A 21,510-nucleotide genomic window follows, 5' to 3' on the forward strand; every position below is an offset into this window, starting at 1 on the left:
GGGGATATGGCTCAGTAGTTAAGCACCCCTGGGTTCAATCCCTGGTACCAAAAAAAGGAGATGTGCACCACTGGATTTACTTGGTAATATTAATTATACCTATTGCTGCTGAAGAATTACTATATGCTAGTCTCAGTAGTTCTGAGCATTTTTACTTGTATTAAAATATGTTTCTCATGTATGAAGTTATACCCATTTTGCACATGAGGCACACAGATTAAATTACTAACTGAAGTGACTCCACAGGACTTGGTCTCAGTCGTCGTTGTTCCATAATCCATAGTTCTCTTCCAAAGATCATAACTGGGGGCTGAGGATGTAGCTCAGCTGGTAGAGTGCTTGCCTCACATGCACAAAGCCCTGGGTTCAATCTCCAGCACCACCAAAGAAAAAAAGAAAAGAAAAAAAGTAACTGTAAAGAAGAAAAAGGTCAGTGGCAAGTGGTAAGAAGAGAAATAACAGGTTCTAAAAGGACGTATGAGGCCATAACACTCTTCTGGAACAGGCCAAGATAAAATTCTATCCTTTGGAAATCCTTTAGAGTACTAGTACAGATATAAAAAGACTCTAAGGAATCACTTGGGTCAACAGAAAAAGATCTTTCAGACCACTGTAGTCTAGAGTCATACCCAGGATCAAACTTGACTTCTAGAGCAACAGTATTCCACATCTAGAGCTACATGAGACTATTTTATTTAAAATTAAATACAGTTAAAAATCTAGTCCCTTGCCAGCAGTAACCTCATTTCAAGTGTTCAGTAGCCACATGTAGCCAGTGGCTAATGTATTAGACAGCATAGATACTGCATAGCACTGCTCTTGAGTAAAGCTTACCTCTGGCCATGTATACCTCCTGAAAAACTGATCTCTCTTCATGTTTTATTTTTGACCTTTACTTTGGTGACCTTCAATTGGGTAGTTGCCTTATTTTCATTTATACCCTATTTATCCAGATCCAAACATTAGGATTGGTAATTATTTCTTGTCTACTGCTCTTTTCTTAGGGGAAATGTTTATGAAACAAGATTATTAACAGATGTCATAAACCAGAGGGTTATACCTTTTAAAAATTGCATTAAAGCCAGGTGTGATGTTGCATGCCTGTAATCCTGGCTTCTTGGGAGGCTGAGGCAGGAGTATTACAAATTCAAGGTCAGCCTCAGCAATTTAGACCCTGTTTCAAAACAAAGGTGGGGAATTATCTGGGGGAAGTTGAGAATATAATTCAGTGGTAGAGCACTTCTGGGCTAAATCCCCAGTAACCCCCCAATAAATAAATTTTTTAAAATTTTATTGAATGCTCTAAATCTAATTTCTTTTTATTTAATAATTAAGGAGGAGAAAGTTCAGACCACGCCACTTCCTCTCAGGAGCCTAGTGGATGTTCAAGTCAGAGACCTGCGGAGGACCTCACTATCAGAGTGGAAAGGTTTGTTCTTATTTTTGCAAGTAGCATTTTGTTTTAAAAGGCAATGGTTTTCAGTTATTTCATTAATTTAAATAAAAGCTAAAGTTTCACAAATGAAGTTTTAGAATTTTGGGATGAAAGTTTTGATTGCTCGACCTTTATGTTTATAAAGTTTACATTCTAAGAGATAAAACTTGTCTATCTCTCTGAAATTATCAGTCAGCTATAGGTCTGACCATTCTAAAAATTCCTTTTTTTACTGGTAATTTGGTATGTATGTTTCCATCTGTCACTTTTCTCTCTGTGCCATAAGGGTAGTAACCTCCAGATGAGCAAAAACTTTAGCTCATTTTGACTTTACTGAGCTTGGGTTCTATATATGGGCATATATATTCTGTCATTTTCTGTTAGTTAGTCTAATAATCAGATACAGATTACTGATTTGTTATTTTTAATTTAGTATTTTTTAAAGTGCAGTGATTGTTAAATTGTAGTTTTTTATGGTATGATTCTTAAGTTATATGGGTTAATGAGTACGCAGAAATATTTTTAATAGTGCCTTAAAACAATTTAGTGTTATTTGGATGTTTAAAAATTCTTTAGAGGGGTATGGGAATGTAGCTCAGTGGTAAAGTTCTTTTCTTATGTACACAAGTCCCTGGGTTTCATCCCCAGCGCCGCCGCCCCCCCCCCCCCCCAAAAAAAAAATTCTTACAAGGATTTATTTTCTTGTTCACATAAATACTTTGGGGAAAAGTATTCAAAATGGTCACTGATACTGAATCTGAGTTCACTCAATTCAGTGAAGATCAGCTTCATTTTTTAAACAAAACCTGTTTTCTGGTTGTTACTGGAGTTGTGTAAGTAACAAGTAAAAAGCAGGCTGAATCTCTCAAGGTTATGAGGAAAGAATTTAAATTTGGAAGAACAGCAGCAGAGATCCCCAAGTTCTCAGAGGCTCATCCTCTTCTGTGTCTGGTTTAATGACACCAGGCCCACCATTGTGCACCCTGACATGCACCACCTTGGGGTGAAGTGAAAACTGAAAATTGAAACAGGGTTTGAAGGTTTGAGGCAAAGGGTGAAACAGGTTGGGTAGCCCTTTATTTTGGAGGTAGAATCAAGTGTTATTAGTTGCAGTGGATAAGAGAAGTTTCTGTTGTTTTTTGTTTATGTCACTTGGTATTTACTTGTGTGGTTCTGCAAATTGGAATTTAAATGCCATTTCAAATTAGGAAAAAGTTTTAGACATACTGGTGTTCATGTTGTGGTTCATAAGTCAAGACAAAGACAATTCAGGATATATACCAAGATATTTATACTATTATCTGTGAAAGAACTATTATGGTTTTTTTTTTTTCCTGCTCTGTTCTGAAGATGCCACATTTTTTTTCTTTGAGCATATTATTACCTTTATAATATGCATATCAGGACAGGGTAGATCTGACTATTGTTTGACAGTCTTAGACCAAAAAAAAAAAAAAAAGGTTGTTTTTAGTTTTTTTGTAGTTGTAGATGGACAGCATGCCTTTGTTTTAATTTTTTTATGTGGTGCCAAGGGTTGAACCCAGTGTGTCACATATGCTAGGCAAGTGCTCTGCTACTGAGCTACAGCTCCAGCCCCTATTTGTTGTCTATTTCCCATTGATTCAAGGGGACAGGCAGATAAATCTTTGATGTACCTTCAGGAGTTTTCTTTTTGGCTTCTATATTTCCCAGTCGTTTAGGCTAAATACATCTCTTGCATGAACTTAATCTTAATATGATGTGTCTCAGTATATCTTTTTTTCTTTTTCATTTTTTTAACACAGACTAACCAAAAAACTTGAAGAGAGGAGAGAAGAGAAAAGGAAAGAGGAAGAACAGGTAAAATTCACTCACTTAACATTGTCTTACTGTTAAGTGAGGGAATTGTAGATTATTCTGTTCGATTTTGCAGACATAGGATCGTTTCCTATATCAGTGTTGTTCTGATGTTACAGTGAAGGGAACTGTTTTTTGTACTCAGATCATAGTGTATACTTTTGTGTGTTCTTTTTGTAAATTGCTCAGAATAGATTGAATCATCTTTTTTCCTCTATGCAACGAGTCTTTTACACTAATAAAAAGGGACTTAAATTAAAATTATTTTACTTGAGGCAGAAGATCAGATGTTTAATTCCTTTTTGTGAAAAAGGAATGCATAAACGTTCTACTGAATTTTTTTCTCTCATGTTGTAGCACCTGTGTATCATCTCTTTGGGCTTTGAATATAGGAAGGTTATCATTTCCTTCAAGCCAAATAAATCACTGTCGTATGTCACTAGAAACCAAAGACCTATAATTTCTTTCAGATTAATTTAATTACATTATACTCTGAACCTAACCACTAGCAAAAATTTATAAATTGATAGACATTTGACCATTAAAGATGCTATTAATAAATTCTAGTATATTTTGCAAGGTTCTATTTTTTTTTTTTTTTAATTTTTTTTTAGTTGTTGATGGACCTTTATTTTATTTATTTGTTTACTTATATGTGGTGCTGAGGAGTGAAGCCAGTACCTCACACGTGCCAGGCAAGTGCTCTACCACTGAGCCAGAACCCCAGCCCCAAGGTTCTATTTTTTAACTAGACCTTACAACCAGCTTTCTCTATATTTAAAAGATGATCTGTAGCAGATTAACAAATTATGTTTTGGGTACATAAAACAGTAGTACTTTGTCTTTGATTCAGAGAGAGATTAAGAAGGAAATCGAGAGGAGAAAAACTGGAAAAGAAATGTTGGATTATAAAAGAAAACAAGAAGAAGAATTAACAAAAAGAATGCTAGAAGAAAGAAACAGAGAGAAGGCAGAAGATAGGGCTGCTCGAGAGCGTATAAAACAGCAAATTGCATTGGTGAGCCTTAAGTTCTCTCTTTCTCTCCTTTTTTTTTTGGTACCAGGGATTGAACTCAGACACTAAACCACAGAGCCACATCCCCAGCCCTGTTTTGTATTTTATTTAGAGATAGGGTTTCACTGAATTGCTTAGTGCCTCACTTTTGCTGAGGCTGGCTTTGAGTTTACAGTCCTCCTGCCTCAGCCTCCCGAACCACTGGGATTACAGGCATACTCGATCGTGCCTGACTTAAGTTCATTTTTAATGCTTGACTCCAGGACATCTGTGAAAATGTTTTTCTATGCACAGTGGTTTGGGATTAGTACAAGACAGTGCACACAGACATAATATTAGCAACTCAAGGAGTATTAGTCCTGACCTTTCCTTTATTGAAAATTACATATTGAATTTGAATAGCAAAGATTAAAATTAAGAGATAATTTTTTTCAAAGTAATTTTTCTTCATGTTCCATTTTATCAGTTAATAGACAACTTTAAAAAATTCCCTGGAAACAATCTAAGAATTAGTTACCTAGCTGTCTCTAGTTGCAGATATTCTTTGTTGGATCATTCAAAGGATTCACTCACACTATAAAGCAATAATTGCTTATAGAATTAAGCAGTTGTAAGACATAAGAAAACTATCCCTACCTTAATATTGATTATTCATTTAGTCACTCATCAAATATTTATTGAGTATCTTCTGTGTGCCAGATCTCATTCCACACTCTGGAAATACAGTGATGAGTAAATTCATGTCTGTGTCTGTCTAATCACAAGTCTTATTCCTAACAGTTGATAAGATTTAAAAATACCAGAACCAGAATGATTGAAGTTCCGATATTACTTTAAGGAATTCCACACATATTTGTTCTTGTGTTTGTAAGTAGATCATCCTGGCACTGGAAGGTCATTATTGTCTAATAATGTTTTAATTAAAAGGATCGTGCCGAGAGAGCTGCTCGTTTTGCAAAGACAAAAGAGGAAGTAGAGGCTGCCAAAACTGCTGCCTTGTTGGCCAAACAAGCAGAAATGGAAGTCAAGAGGGAATCCTATGCACGAGAAAGAAGGTATGTCTGTGTTTTATTCTAAAACATCTGTGTGCACATGGGGGATAGTTAATATTTATTTGTATTTTGATATTTGGTAATTAACAAGTATTACTTTTACAATTGGAATTTTTTTTTTTTTTTTTTTTTTTTTTTTTTCTTTTTTTACAGTACTGGGGATTGAACCCAGGGCTTTGTGCTTGCCCAGGCAAACATTCTGCCAACTGAGCTATATCCCCAGCCCGGAAAAATTTATTTTTTTAATAGTTTTTTTGGGTACTTGGGATTGAATCCAAGAACATTCTGCCTCACAACTAAATCCCCAACCCTTTTTTAAATTTTGTGCCTTACACATGCTAGGCAAGTGCTCTACCATTGAACTACAACCCCTGCCTTTGGCAGAAATTTTAATCCCAAAATTTATATGGAAATGCAAAACGATCTGAAAAAAGAACAAAGGGAGGACTCAATACTTCTTAATTTTAAAACTTAATATAAAGCTATAACAACCAAGACATTATCATACTCACCTAAGGAAAGACATATGGATCAGTAGAATAGGGTTGAACCTTCAGGAATCAACCCTTGCCATTTATGATCATTTTGTTTATTTATTTTTTTGGTACCAGGGATTAAATTCAAGGGTGCTCAAACACTGAACTGCATCCCCAGCTCTTTTTTATTTTTATTGTGAGACAGGGTCTTGCTAAGTTGTTTATGGCCTTGCTAAGTTGCTCATGCTGGCTTTGAACTTGGAATCCCTCTTCCTCAGCCTCCCAAGTTGCTGGTATTACAGGTGTGCACTGTTGTATCCAGCAAAGTTAATCTTTTGTAAGGATAGCCATTTATTGGGAAGAATAGTCTTTTCAACAATTGGCGCTTAGACAACTGGTTATCCACACACAGAAGAATGAATTTGGATTGTTACCTCACAGTGTATAAACAGTTAATTCAAAATAAACCTACCTAAATGTAGGTAAAGTATAAATTCTTGGGAGTAAATTTTTGTGATCTTGGATAGTCTTCTTAGACATAAAGCATAAGCAGCAAAAGAAAAATAAATTAGATTTCATCAAAATTTAAAATTTATGCCTCACAGGACATTATCAAGGAAGTGAAAAGGCAATCCAACAATAGAAAGTCAACCCAGTTTAAATATGGGGAAAGGTTGGAATAGACATTTCTTAAAAGAAGGTGCCAAAATGGTCAATAAGTGTGTGTATGACATCATTAGGAAAATCAAAACCACAGTAAGTGACTAAAGGTGTAATTCAGTGGTTACCCTTGCCTAACATGCACAAAACCCTTATTCATTTTCCTACAGCACTGCACCCCCCCTTCTACAAAAACAAAAACAAAACATAGTAAGATACCATTCCACACCCACTAGGATGCCCGAACTTATAACAACAAGTGATGATGAGAAGGTAGAGAATTTAGAAACTTCTCACATTACAGTGGGATTGTAAAATCATGTAGCCAGTTTGGAATACAGTTTGGCAGTTTCTTGAAATGTTAAACATAGAGTTAGCATGTGACCCAACAATCACTCTTTTTTGTTTTTTCTTTCTTTTGAAGTACCGAGGATTGAACCCAGGGCTTCATACATGCTAGGGATGTACTCTACTATTGAGCTACATCCCCAGCCCTCGGCAGTCATTCTTAAATATATATACAAGAGGACTGAAATGTCCAAAAACCCAAACATGAATAGAGTTATTTTTATTTTGAGATGAGCTCTTGCTAAGTTGCTGAGACGGGTTTTAAAACTTGTGATCCTACTACCTCAGCCTCCCAGATAGTTGGATTTATAGGTGTGTACCATAGTACCTAGCTTTTAGCATTATTTATAATTGCCAAAATGTGATGATAACCCAGCTGAAGAACAGGTAACCAAAATGTATATACCATGTGATGAAGTATTATTCAGCAATAAAAAGGGATGATGTATGCATGGATGAACTTCAAAAACATGATGTTATATGAAAAAAACAAGATACAGAAGTTCATATATTGTGATTCTCTTATGAAAAGGTATATTCCAAAATAGGCAAATTCATAGAGGCAGTAAATTAATTGTTGGCAGGAGCTGGGGGAAGGAGGAATGGGGAATGATTACTAATGATTCTGGGTCTCTTTGAGGGTGATGTAACATTGCTAAATTAATGGTGATGGTTACACACCTTTAAATATATTAAAAATCAGTGAGGGCTGGGGAGATAGCTCAGCTTGTAGAGTGCTTGCAAGGCCCTCAGTTCGATCCCCCGTACCGCAAAAAAAACCAGTGAATTGTACACATTAAAATGTTGAAATATGGGCTGAGGTTGTGGCTCAGTGGTAGAGTTCTTCTTACCTAGCACTCGTGAAGCAGTGGGTTCAATCCTCAGCACCACATAAAAATAAATAAAATAAAGGTATTGAAAAAAAAGTGAAGAGGGCTGACTTTCTTAAAAACAAACCAAACCAAAACAAAAAAAATGTTGAATTGTATCTCAGTGGGTATTCTTAAGAATAAATGAGGGCTGGGGTTGTGGCTCAGTGATAGAGCACTCACTTGGCACATGTGAGGCACTGGGTTCAATCCTTAGCATCACATAAAAATAAATAAAAGTATTGTGTCCATCTACACCTAAAAAAAAAAAAAAAAAAAAAAAAAAATGAGCCAGGTGCACTGGAATACATCTCTAATCCCAGTAGCTCAGGAGGCTGAGGCAGGAGGACCAAGAGTTCAAATCTAGCCTCAGCAATTTAGTGAGGCCCTGAGCAACTCACTGTCTCTAAATAAAATACAATAAGGGCTGGAGATGTGGATCAGTGATTAAGCGCCCCTCGTACCAAAAAACAACAAAAAGAATAAATGATATTATTTGAGACTATGTAGAGGTGAAAATGCTGACTTTAATTTTCTTTTTTCATAGCACTGTTGCAAGAATTCAATTCCGTCTACCTGATGGTTCTTCCTTTACAAATCAGTTTCCTTCTGATGCTCCTCTAGAAGAAGCAAGGCAATTTGCTGCACAGGTGAATTTATGTCTCAAGTTATAGTAAAGATAGATGTATAGGTTATTAAAATGTAAAAGGAAATTTTTTTCAAAACAGAACTTGAATGGGAGTAAATCATGACTTGCTCTCCAGGCAGAAGGCACAAGATACATCTGAGATATTGTAAAGCTTCTATCATGTGTTAGTGCATATGGAAGCAGCATATCTGCTTATTATGGACATATAGGAACTTACTGATGTTGTACAGTAGGCTCTGGTAACTTCTCGCTGGTGAATGTACTCAACAGTAAGCAAATGACTTCCTAAAGTTCTAATCTGAGCAAGTTTTCTCACATCCCTGAAAAGAAAGCAGTTTTACTTGGTTCTGTTTTCATTTTCTGCAAGTTGCTTAGAGGCTAGCTATTTTCTCACCATGTGCCTATTGGCCAAGACAACAAAAGATCAATAATCTTTTTTTTTTTTTTTAATATTTTTTTAGTTGTCAATGGATCTTTTGTTTATTTATATATGGGTACTGAGTATGGAACCCAGGGCCTCACACATGCCAGGCAAGTGCTCCACCACTGAGCCACATCTCCAGCCCTAAGATCAGTAATATTTAACAAGAAATACCTTTCTTCGCCAAGCATGGTGGTGCACATCTGTAGTTCCAGCTACTGGTAATGCTGAGGCAAGAAGGACCTCAAGGCCAGTCTGTGCAAGACCCCGTCTCAAAATATAAAATAGGGCTAGAGGTGTAGCTTAGTGATAGAATACCCCTGGATTCAGTCCCCAGTGCCACAAAATAATATATCTTCAAGAATTTGCATCCAAAATGTGACTCTACTCAAAATCTAAATGAAATACGAAATTTTTATATCAGAATTGGGTGTTGGGTTCAGATCTTTCCACCAGACTATTTCCATTTTTTCTTCTCTCACTTATGGGTCCCAAGAGAAGAAGGATTCCTCTGAAGCTTTCTGCCTTCCTATACTGTTCAGCAGGGCTGGACAGTTTTAAAACTACTGTTCAGAACCCTTTTCCATAAGCATTATAGTAGAACCAACCCAAGTAAGTTATTAAGTATGTTATTCTTTTGTCTTGAGCCCTCCCACAAAGTACCCCTGCTCAGAATTTTCTCAGTGGGCTTATGTGATAAAGAGATCTATCCTGTTTAAACCCCACCTCAGTACAATGACAGATTTTGTATTTTTGTATGTCAAGTTGAGAAAACAATGACCAATATGTATATGATCTATAGCGAAAAAGAAATTACAAAAAAAAAAAAATCTTTTCTTTGGAGTTTTCTAGTGAAAGATAAGCTGTTGTTTTAAAGTTTACAAATATAGGTGATTTAAAATGGTAAAGTTGATTGTGGTGCTCCCCAGTGTACATTCTTATATCTTGGATCATGGTGTAGGTTGATTATGGACCATTTGTGTTTTAAGACAAGAAGGCAGCAAAAATCCCTGAAGTTATATAGGCGTACCTTGGAGATAGTCTAGGTTTGGTTCCACATTACTACAATAAAGTGACTATCAATTACACACATTTTTGGTTTCCCACTGCATATAAAAGCTATGTTTATACTATACTGTAGTCTCTTTAAGTATGCACAACAGTGTTATGTCTAAAAAATATTTGCAAATGTTAGAAATGGTACTCTTAGACTTGCTCAACAGAGGATTGCTACAGACCTTCAATTTGGGAAACAAATTTTTACTTTTTTTGTGTTTTATTGGTGCTGGTGATTGAACCCAGGCCACATACATGCCAGACAGACACTCTTACCACTGAACCACGTCCCCAGCCCAAACCTAAGAACCAACAAAATCTGGGAAGCACAATGAAGCAAAGTCAAATAAAGTGAGGTATAAGGAAAATACTGGTATATTCCACATTTTAAATAGAAAGTTCCTATAATCCAATGTAAGACATTAACATAAATAGGCCAAATGATAGTAAAAATGTTAACAATGAAATTTGCCATGATAAGCATTTTTTGTTTTGTTTTGGGTTTTTTTTGTTTGTTTGTTTGCAATGCTGGGGATCAAATTTAAAGCTTTATGCATGCTAGGCAGGCACTCTACTGAGCTACATCCCCATCTATAATTATGATTTTTATTCAGCTTATGTAGTTAGAGTTTTTGGATAGTTTTTGGAACTGTATCCTTGATATTTGTATTCATATTTAAGTTATAAATGCTTTTTTAGAAGTGATTGTTGAATTTACATTTAAGTAAACTTTCTAAATTAAAAAGTCAGTTTTTAATTAAAGCAGTCATTTTGAATGTACATAACATCTTTCTTTTAAAAGGGGCCTTTGTAAGATTTTAAAACTTACCGTTATATTACAGACTGTTGGCAACACTTACGGTAATTTTTCATTAGCAACCATGTTTCCCAGGAGGGAATTTACCAAAGAAGATTATAAAAAGAAATTACTGGATTTGGAACTTGCCCCAAGTGCTTCAGTGGTACTATTGCCAGTATGTATATACTTTTTTTTTTCCCACGTTTGTTTTATTCTTGGTCATTTCTTAGAATTAGCAGAAGACAAAAGTGTACTGTAAATAATTAAAATTCCAATTTTCAAAAAATTAGGTCAATTTATTGTACAGTTATCCTGTGCTTTACATATTTGTATTGCTAATGTTCTCGAGGCACTAGTTTTACAGCTGTTTTCCTCATCTGTTTTTATTTACAAGAAATGACCAGTATTAGAAAATAAGGAATGTTGTTTCTAATGTATAGATTAATTTCTTTTATTTATATCTGACTCTACCATTTAATTTTTAAAACATTAAAATAACACTGATTTTCAAATGTGTCATCCCATTTGATCCTAACAACAGTATTTTAGTCTCTGATTAAGAGAAGAGGCTCAAAAAGCTTAAAGTGCCAAAGTCCCACCTTAAGTGCCAGAGCTGAGATGAAAACTGGGTCTTTTACATCCTATGATTTTCCCCACTCTAAATTATATCTCCCCTGCATTTTCAGGATTTCATTGCATATACTGAGATTGAAACATTCCCCCTTTTTTCAGAAAGACTTATCAAAGTTAATTTTATTTATAAAAGCTTAATTTTCTTAAAAAAGTTGGTTTATTTCACCAATGAGAACCACTTTCTAATTTGTAATATTATAATTCCTCTTAGAATACAAAGATCCAGGAGTTCCCATAAGTTTTATATACACTTAGAAAACAACAAAAGTTGGTAATTTTTTACCTTTTTGCAACAAACAAATCCATACAGCCTCATTTTATAGATAAAAGATGCATCTAAAACCTTGTGTGATATAATTGTGCTAATATTAATATAGTCTTTATTTAGGTTTGTTAATTTTGTAATTTCTAGGCAGGAAGACCATCCACATCCATTGTACATTCTTCCAGTGGAGACATTTGGACATTGTTGGGGACAGTACTTTACCCATTCCTTGCCATCTGGAGATTGATTAGCAATTTCTTGTTTAGTAATCCTCCTCCTGCACAGACTTCAGTGAGAGCAACATCACCAGAACCTTCAAACCCTGCCTCATCCAGCAAATCAGAAAAAAGGTATCTGTTTTCTCCCATTAGCAAAATAGGCATGTAATGCCCAGTACTTTTATCAAAATGAAAACTTGCATTAGGGATACTTTGCCTTCTTTCTGTTGTCCTTCCCAGTCCCCATGGTGGACGGAAAAAACTAGTATTGTATCATCTCTCCTGGGACACTCAATATCTGGGTTTACTCATTCAGATTTTTATTTATTTATTTTTTTTTTTAATTTCACTCATTGAATTCTCCTTACCCCATAACTATAAAGACAAGTTTCCCCTGCCCCCAGATGTATAATATCTTTCTTGCTAACCATGTTTGCCCAACTAGGTAGTTTGTTTCATTAACTGCTCATGACCATCTTGCATAATTTCTTCAGAGGAATCACTGTGCTTAGATAATTTTAACCCAGGTGTTCTTTGATCTTCCGGCTGACAGTCTTGCTGGGTCATTTGAAGAAGGACCTAATTGAGAAAACTAGATATTTCAAGATTATTTTGTCTTAATCAAGATTATTTTGTCTTAATCAAGAGATGGCATATTTTACTGCCTATAACAAAGGTTTAAATGTCAGTTAACACTGACAATTTTAGCTCATATCTCTGATGGTTACATGTTATATGGTTAGATTGAAACAGATTGATAGTAAGTATTTTACTAGAAGATAAGATTATGCCCTTTTCTGATAATTAAATAGCACAATTTATTATATACTTCCTCTGTGGAACACTCCATTGGGCCTTTACTATAAACATTATAACAAGTCTCTTATCAGTCCTGTGTGATAATTAAGTATTGAAAATTCTTGCCCATTTGATGTCAGTGTGGAGATCTCTGATTTTGTGTTCCATTGATTCTGTAGATGATGATATATAATACTGATTTAGCCTTTATCTTATTTTTGACCAATAGGCAACAAGAACAATTATTTCTGTAGTACATGACTCAAGTTGAGGTCATGGGAAAATTCTTCTGTTTAGTCTTAGAATAGCATTTGAACAACTAGGTCTTCTTAGTATTGAATTTTAGAATTCTTACTGAGAAGTGGGTGGAAGCACTTAATCCTATAATAAGTACTGGTATATAGGATAGCTTGCTGTGTGGATTTTTAAAACTTTTTTCAAATAAAGGAACATGTCTTGGGTTGGGGCAAAGGATGGGATGAATGTGTATTTAAGGAGGTGAAGCTTTGTGTTCCACTATTTCCACCCTCCTTTCCTCTCTCTTATTTATTTTTTTTTAGCTTAAATTTCATCCCTATTTCTTTCCTGTTCTCAAATGACAAAGCCCTGTTCATTTTTAGTTTTAAGTCATTTTAAAGATTTTGTAAAGATTAAAAATTACTGATTGACCATTTCTGTCATTTAGGCTATGACTAGAGGTTTGGATAGCCTCTGGGATACTTTGTAAGTTACATATTAATAGGTATGACAGGACTGGGGTTATAGCTCAGCAGTAGCGCTCTTGCCTAGCACATGAGGCACTGGGTTGATCCTTAGCACCACATAAAAAAAAAAGGTATTTTACAACTGAGTAAGAAAAAATATATTTTAAAAATAATATGTCAGCTTGCAGGAATAAAAAAAGGAAAGATTAGTTAGCAATTAAACACACTTTTCTAAGGTTTAGTGAGTCATCAGGAAACATTCAGAAACAAAGATGATTTTGCTGGTTTGCTTGGAGAACTGATAGTTAAACTACCAAAGTTGACTAATAAAATCTAGTACTGCTTTGGTAGATATAATTACTTCCTATGGATTTTCCTTATCTTGGAGTTAGAAGTAAAATATAATTGCCTGTACTAATGGAAATTTGAAGGAAACAAATTTGTATTACTGGTGTTTTGTTCCTTCTTCCCCTTTGGTCTATCAGGGAACCAGTCAGAAAAAGAGTGCTGGAAAAACGAGGGGAAGACTTCAAAAAGGAGGGGAAGATATATAGGTTGAGGACTCAAGATGATGGTGAAGATGAAAACAACACTTGGAATGGAAATTCTACTCAGCAGATGTAGTGCAAACAATACAATATGTACAATAATCATTGTTTCTCTTATGATTTAATTCAACTAAAATTCTACTGGAGAAGTCGGTCTGCTTTTTATGTTTTCCAGCTGATCTATAAATGTGTCCTTTATTCCTGATGAGTGGGTGTGGGTGAAAGTTGTTTAACCCAGAAAAGTTAAGCTATAAAGTTACAGGCTGCTAGGTCCTTGCATATAGTAACCAATCACAGGAAGCCTAAAAGACTCCAAAGGTCTGTCACAGCCTCCCTCCATCAGCTTCTTCCTCAGTGTTTCATAGAGCCTTTCCCTGTGCTCTCAGTTGGTACGTTTTGTTTAGAATACTGTTTGCTCCAAGACACTTAAGCCCACACAAAATAGCTGATATGTCACTGAGTAATTTGACTCTTAGAGCATTTCAACTAGGCAATCAGATGATAACTTATGTTTAAATTTTCTTTTTTTGCTCATCAGCTGCAAGGTAAATCTTAGTTTTCACTTTTACGTAAACACTGAATAAAAGATCTTTTCCAAAAATCCAAATGATCTTATTTAGCTTTAAGCATCTTTTTGTTGTACAGGGTTCTGTTGAAATCACATTTCTCCTATCCGCGCCCCACCACCCCCAATTCCTGGAAGCTATTTCAGCAAAATAGCAAAGAAAGAAATTTTCTGATGCACATTGATGCCATGTTGTCTCTCCTAGTTCAGTGAGGCATCACTTTGCTTGCATAACTTTATGGTCGGTCTTCTTATCTGTTTTGCTTCTGATGCAAAACAATTGAGAACTGCTAGTCTACAACTTGGGTCTTTTCTCTCACCTTTATACTGAAGTTTTGTACTCAACAATCAGACCTTTAGGACCTGAAGTGTCTGTGGTGTGGGATGAGAAATATAGAATAAAGATATACTTTTACTCATTTGGTTGTTTCTTAATCTGATCTATGTGCTACTTTTTCTATGTATGTTTCATAATAGAGACCACTAAACTAATGATGTTTGAAAAGGGGAGTAAGCATGATAGTTGCTCTGTTTTTAGATTTGAAAGGTATTGCTTGTAAGTGAATGTGTAGGAAGACTTTGACTTTATTTTGTAATTGGAGGAAGGAATTTTCTCAGCAAACTCTTTTTCACCTATGAAATGACAGTGACTTTAAAAAAATGGTAATGGTGTTGGCAAGGAAATAGTGAGGTAGGCTATACTGTTGGTAGGAGTGAAAATCAGTATAATCTGGAAAACATCAGAAACTAACCATTTCATACTCTGATCCAATAATGTTTCAGAAGAATGATCATAAATGTATACCTTTTTCACACATAAACATACTCATTGTGTATTTATTTTACTTAGAAATTGGAAACCAACTAAATGCCTTCTGTAGATATAATTAATTTTTGATGAGGAGAAACGGTACACTACTAATTCAGTAATTCACTTTAACGTTTATGAAACAACTGTTATGTGTTGGGGGAAAAGAAGCAGGGTACAGAGCTGTAGGTACAGTATGATCTCAGCTTTGTAAAATAATTTTATATATAGATAGAACTATGTATTAATATATATGTAAAGAAAGAAAACAGTATAACATTAATAATGGTAAGAGTGGTTATATGTGATTTTAGTTTTCCCTTTTGCACCCTTAATGTTTTCCCAGTCTTCTTCAGTGATCATATTATTTCCATAATTTAAAAAGTGAGCTTGAAAAAGAAAGTCTAGCAGGCATCCCAGTTGAAGTTCTGTCATCTTTAAAAATGCAGCAGTAGGTGATATTTTTTAAAAACCTGTCAAAATGGGTGTGACGCTACTAATAACTATTAGAGATATATTTGCAGAAACATTGAGTACCTCAAGTCATTTTTGTCTTGAAGAAAAATAAATATACGTCTTAGAGAAATTACATAAAGGAATGCTTCATAATCTTTAGTAGGAGAATCCCTCCTCAATTTTATCTTTTAAAAAAATACACATGGTAAAGATATCTGTAAGTATTTAAGGCTGTGAAATGAAGTCTCTCCCCTGGCATCTTACTCCAAGTACTGCTCTTCCCAAGAGGTAACCTCTATTAACAGTTTCTTATGTAATTTTCAGAAAATTTTTATGCATATATGAGCAAATATGTAATCTTTATTTTTAAATAAATGGGATCATATTATATATACTACCCTGCATCTTGCTTTTTTACTTAGTCTTGAAGATCTTTTCCTGTCAACACATAGCTACCTCATTCTTAGTAATGGCTGCAATAGCATTCTACTTGATGTAAGTACCCTGACATTATCTATGGTCTGATGACATTCAGTGGCTATTACAATGTGTTGTTTTTGTTTTTCTATTGTAAACATTGCTATAATGAACATCTTGATGGGGCAGTATATTCTTATTGTGAATATATATCTGTAGAATGTTTTGTATAATTTATTAATAAGTTAAAAGGGTATTTGTGGTTTGGATTAAGAAAGAAGCCAAATTGGCTCCTATATGGACTGTATGAATTCTACCCCCCACCAACAGTGTATGAGAATGTTATTTCCCCACACCCTTGCCAACACTGTGTTATCATACTATTTCATCTTTGTCAACATGATGAAAAATTATGTGCATTTTATATGCATTGTGTTCATCTCAAGATTGAATGTCTTTAAATGTTATTGATCATTTTAACTTAAGTTGAAGCTGTTCTTTGCCAGTTTTGTTTTCATAGTTTTATTGATTTATAAAAATTCCATGTACATTAAGAAAATTTGCCCTTTTCTAGCATATATTGTAAATATTTTATCTTTTGAAGAGTACGTGGATGGTATTCTGCCACAGTATTGATGTGGTCAAATTTGTTAGTGTTTATGGTATTTGAGTCTTGCTCATAAATACCTTTCCCACTTGAAAGTTTTTGTGTCCTAGTGTTCTGGGTTTTATTGCTCTTTTTATATTTAAATCTGGTATCCAAAGAAGCAGTCTAGCTCCCTTCCAGACCCCTGGCTAACTGCCTAAAGAGCTAACCTGTTGACCCACCACCAGTTAAGTGCTCTTCTAACACCCTTCCCACAACTGGGATGCAATCTTTATCTCATACTCTATTCCCATATGTAGTTTGAAGCTATCTCTAGGCTATCAGTGATGCTTTTCCATTTGCTCTCTACTACCAAACTATCTTAATAACTGGCCTTATGTTTCAGTATTCTTTTTCATCTTATATCCTGGCTCTTAAAAGTTTATGAAACTTTTTTGTTGGTATCCCTCCCCAAAAAATGTCATGTTGAATTGTGAGATTAATTTAGATATAATGGACAGCTTATGATACTGAATCTTATCTGTCTAAAAAATGTCTTTAGTATTAGTTTTAGAACTACTGCATCTGACAAAATGTACACCTGACTCATGCAAATTGGCTGGTTGGGACTCATGACAGTGGAACATTTGTGGTAGGATTTTCCAAAGACATAATTTCAGATGAGGAATGATAAAATTTCAGGCAGGTCACTTCGTTGATGTAGTAGATGGAGAATACCTTTATTTATTTATTTTTATGTGGTGCTGAGGATCAAACCCAGTGCCTCACATGTGCCAGGCAAATGCTCTACCACTGAGCTATAGCCCAAGCCCTCAGGCATGTCACTCTTAAAACCAATTAAAATTTTTTTTCTCTTGGTGCTGGGGTTTGAACACTTGGTAGGCAAGTACTCAGCCATTGAGCTATAGCCGCTGCGCACCCCACCTCCCCTTTTTGGTAAGTATTTCACACTGTGATTGTCTCAATATTCAGAGGGACTGATAAAGACCACATCTTTTGGGGCTGGGGAGATAGCTCAGTTGGTAAAGTGCTTGCCTTGCAAGCACCAGGCCCTGGGTTCAATCCCCAGCACTGCCAAAAAAATAAAAAGACCACATCTTTTTCTCCCACCAGTGCTCTGGATGTTTGTGAATAAACACCCAAGGACCAGGTGTTCTTGCCAAAGACAGACATGGTCATTGCCCATACTGATGGCAGAGAAATATGCAATTCTAGTGTAATATGGTCCAACCATAGTGGGGGACATTTACAAGTAAATTAGAGGAAGGAGGATCTTCCTGGGGAATCCAGGGAAGGCATCCAAAGGAGTAAGCTCATTGTGTGAGCTGCTCGTGACTTGAGGGTGTTTTCAGGAAAAAAAAAAGGGGGATCCTAGACAGAAGGAATAGCATTTGCAGACAAGAAATGTGGGCTAGTCAAGGCAGTTGAGATCTACCATGGATTGGAGAAGAGGAAGGAACAGTCTTAACTGAGCCCCGGTCAGATGACCTAGACCTTGAAACCCAAGTTCAGGGCCTTAGAAGTAATCCAATAGTTGAAACAGCCAGGATGACCTAAAAGGTGGCAGTAGGGGAAGTATAATTTTAAGCAGACAGCCTTGGTCTGGTTTGGGAAAGTTAGAGCACTAAATGACTTTGAGACTTCATACCTTCAGTTGAACCTTTTTCTAGGTGAAGCAGCCATAGGAGATAGAATATAATGCATAGTACAGTTTTTATTTTCTGAGAAAAAGTATGACTTAGAGAACTTGGAGTGAGCAGGAGATGATGTCATAGTGCTACACAGTGGAGTTGATTTCTTCTAAGAAGGATTTTTACAGTTTTTACTCATGATTCCATCTTCAAAGACAGACCATATCTGTACTTTTCCACAGGAGCCACCTGTGGGCTATTTAACATTCACATGAACTCTCAAGATGGTGGCAAGATGTGACTAATTCTGTTTTAATCAAGATCTCAAAATCCAATCAAGGGTGAGGTCATCTCTTGACAGTGCAGAAGGCCTTAGTGAAGAAGTCCAGTATGGGTAGAATACAAGACGTTATGGAGCTTGGAGCTGGCAAAGACATGGAGAATGTAGGCCTGCTTTGCAGTGTGTGGAAGGTGGTGACTTGTCAGAATGAAGAGATAGTAGTACCCAATTCTTGTTGGGTTGGTTGTGTTTTTCCTTGCCTGGAGCGCTTGCAGTATTTGTATGACAGAATCACCAAGCCACAAACTCCAAGAAGCATAAGGGAAAAGAGCACATACAAAGCTGTCTGTGCCTCGGTGGTGCCAAGGCTCAGCCCCAGGAACTGGACCTCTTCTCTCACTGGGCTGATGGTGGGCCCATCATCTAGGAGAGGACAACAGGGAGGTAAGTAATCCAGTGCTTATACAATTATCAAATCTCTGGGGCCCTAGAAAGGCCCCAGCGAATCCTTGCAGTCCAGAGGCTACATGATACCCCAAATCTGCACAGCCAGGTTGGGCATGTTGCTGCAGTGAAGATGCCCATCCCCCTTCACAGTGTATTAAGAACCTCTAAATTAATTTTGGGAGGTTACTGGGGATTTAACCCAAAAGCAATTTACCACTGAGCCACATCCCCAGCCATTTTTGAGACAGCTGGGGCTGCCCTTGAACTTGTGGGATCCTCCTGCCTCAGCCTCTGGAGCTGCTAGGTGTGCGCCACTGCACCTGGCTAGCAATTTTTATATTTTAAACATTTTCTATGAGGATGTAATCTAAATAGCATTGTGGTACATTTGCATAGTTCTTTATACTTTTTAAGTCAGTCAACAAACATGGACCCCTGCGGTGTGCTTTTATAGTCCTCTCATTTCATCCTTGTAACTGCCTAAAGTATTTGTCTAGTTTTTGTGCCCGAGGTGGCACTACATGTCAGTGGTAGGGTTGGAAGAAGAATCTAGACCTGCTTGTTCCTCCATTAGGCTTCCAGTTGCTGGGTGATAGTAGCCCTATGTGGCCTTTGTTTCATTATTCTAAGGATATCTGGAGCATTCAAAATAAATTTTGGTTGAATGAATGAAGATGGAGAGGTGGCGAGGAAGGTAATACTGCAGATGAAAACAGACTGAAAGAGGCCCTCCCATTCTCCCTTCATCCCTCCAGAGCCACCTCACCTTCTGGCTGGTGGAGACAAGGGTGGGGTCCTGCCGCAGGGTCAGGGAAACCATTGCATCGGACTACAGATGCATAGAAGCTGACTGATGCTTTGGGGATTCTTGGCCGAGAAGGATCAGTGTAGTTCACAAAATGCACACCAAATCTCTCTGAATAACCCATGGCCCACTCGAAGTTGTCCAACAAACTCCAAACCGTGTATCCTCGAAGGTCCACCTTATCCTGCACAGCTATCCAAACAAAAACCCAGGCATGAGCTCTCCTTGTCTCATAAGACACTTCCCTGCCAGGCCTCCGGATGTTCCAACTTGGAGAGTGAGGTGAGCCCAGACCCTAGATCTTAAGAGCTGCCCCTTACTTTGCCTGATTGTTAGCAAATCCTCTGGTGAAGCTGCAGTGCTACCAACATCTTTCTAGACTCAGCCCTAAATGGGAGTTGGGCACATGGATAGACTGAGCTAACCCCACTGAGCCATCTGTTCCCCTCAGCACAGGAGATTGGTGTGGGTCAGGGCCTTAGAATGTTGGTGCTCCTCCCTACAGGAAACCAGCAGCTTAGAAGGAAAAGATTTCCTGACTATATTTTTGGCTAGCATGGCTCACATAGAATTTTTTGCCCCCGGTCAGTCCCATCCCAAGTGGTTTTGTTGAGGAACAAACTGCTCTATACCAACAACTCAGCCTATTCCTGCCTTGGGGATGTCATGTTCAGAACCATCCAGCGTAGGATCAAAGAAAACAAATGACTCAGGCCAGGAACTTAGGTCTAGTCAGTGTTGGGTGTCTGGGTTTGCTTGTTGAATACAGAGGGAGGAAAGAGGAGGAGGGGAAAAAAAAAAATATAGCCCTGTCAGGAGCAAGAAGCCTATCTTTGTCTTTTCTGTGGCTCTGCGATACAGCACTAGCCTCTCCCTGAGATGTTGGCCATGTCTCCAACAGCGAAAGGTACACATGGAGGAAGGCATAGGTCTGTCTTACCTTTGAGGGCCTCGTTGATATAACTGCGGAGGTAGTAGATCCTTGAAGTGTCATTGAGGTCTGTCTCTTCCCTCTGGGACACTCCATTCTCTGTTACATAAATTGGAGGATTGTTGTACTCCTCCTTCAACCAGTTAAGGATCCTTCTAAAGCCAAAAGGTGTCATCTTCAGCCAACTGGAGCCAGATTCTGGCCAACTGCGATCGGCAATTATGGCAACTCCCCTATGAGTTCAAAAACTAAAAGTTAGGTTTCGTTTGTGAATCCTAATAGGCCCTTCACACAACAGGATTTATAGGAGGCAAAGCCTTAGATTTTTCCAGACTTAAGCGTTACACTAAACCCAGAAGAATCAATTACCTCTATATCTCTTTTCACTCATTCCAGTTGCCCCACTCAATATCGATAGATTATTGACATGCCACTTATGCTCTCCATTCTCTGTGCTCTCCACCTGTGCAGAGGAATGGTCTTGCCCATGCAGCTTAACCCTCCATGGGCTCCCTGTTCACAGATGTCACCTCATATTGACATGAATGACTGCTTGTCTTCGAATAACAGTGCTGTTATTAGGGAACAGGCTCCCCTGAGTCGCCTATGTCATCAATGCCACAGGCACACATACTGGGAGCCCTCATTTGTGTGGTGACAGAGACAACCTGGGACCTGCTTCAGAGTTTCTAAAACTCTGACCTCTCTCCAATGATGAACAAGGGGAGAGAACTGCTTAAGCCAAAGGAGGACCTGCCAGGGGAGGACACCAAGCTGGGAC

General features: G+C 37.1%; 2 protein-coding genes across 2 annotated transcripts in view; one reads left to right on the forward strand and one right to left on the reverse strand.

Moving 5' to 3' along the window:
- Ubxn4 (UBX domain protein 4) overlaps positions 1-16,008 on the forward strand; it is a 35,276-nt gene extending 19,268 nt beyond the window's left edge. Inside the window, exons 6-13 of the mRNA XM_047544987.1 lie at positions 1,336-1,429; positions 3,220-3,274; positions 4,125-4,289; positions 5,214-5,341; positions 8,239-8,341; positions 10,660-10,791; positions 11,662-11,864; positions 13,720-16,008. Of these exons, the coding sequence (XP_047400943.1) occupies positions 1,336-1,429; positions 3,220-3,274; positions 4,125-4,289; positions 5,214-5,341; positions 8,239-8,341; positions 10,660-10,791; positions 11,662-11,864; positions 13,720-13,858 (1,019 nt within the window). The 3' untranslated portion in view covers positions 13,859-16,008. The remainder of the gene's footprint in view (positions 1-1,335; positions 1,430-3,219; positions 3,275-4,124; positions 4,290-5,213; positions 5,342-8,238; positions 8,342-10,659; positions 10,792-11,661; positions 11,865-13,719) is intronic.
- A 2,319-nt stretch (positions 16,009-18,327) lies between these two features.
- Positions 18,328-21,510, reverse strand: part of Lct (lactase) — a 42,903-nt gene continuing 39,720 nt past the window's right edge. Inside the window, exons 15-17 of the mRNA XM_047546368.1 lie at positions 20,739-20,962; positions 19,760-19,990; positions 18,328-18,969 (exon numbers count right to left, since the gene is read on the reverse strand). Of these exons, the coding sequence (XP_047402324.1) occupies positions 18,749-18,969; positions 19,760-19,990; positions 20,739-20,962 (676 nt within the window). The 3' untranslated portion in view covers positions 18,328-18,748. The remainder of the gene's footprint in view (positions 18,970-19,759; positions 19,991-20,738; positions 20,963-21,510) is intronic.

Source organism: Sciurus carolinensis, chromosome 3 (genome assembly GCF_902686445.1).
Source record: "Sciurus carolinensis chromosome 3, mSciCar1.2, whole genome shotgun sequence".
NCBI lineage: Eukaryota > Metazoa > Chordata > Mammalia > Rodentia > Sciuridae > Sciurus > Sciurus carolinensis.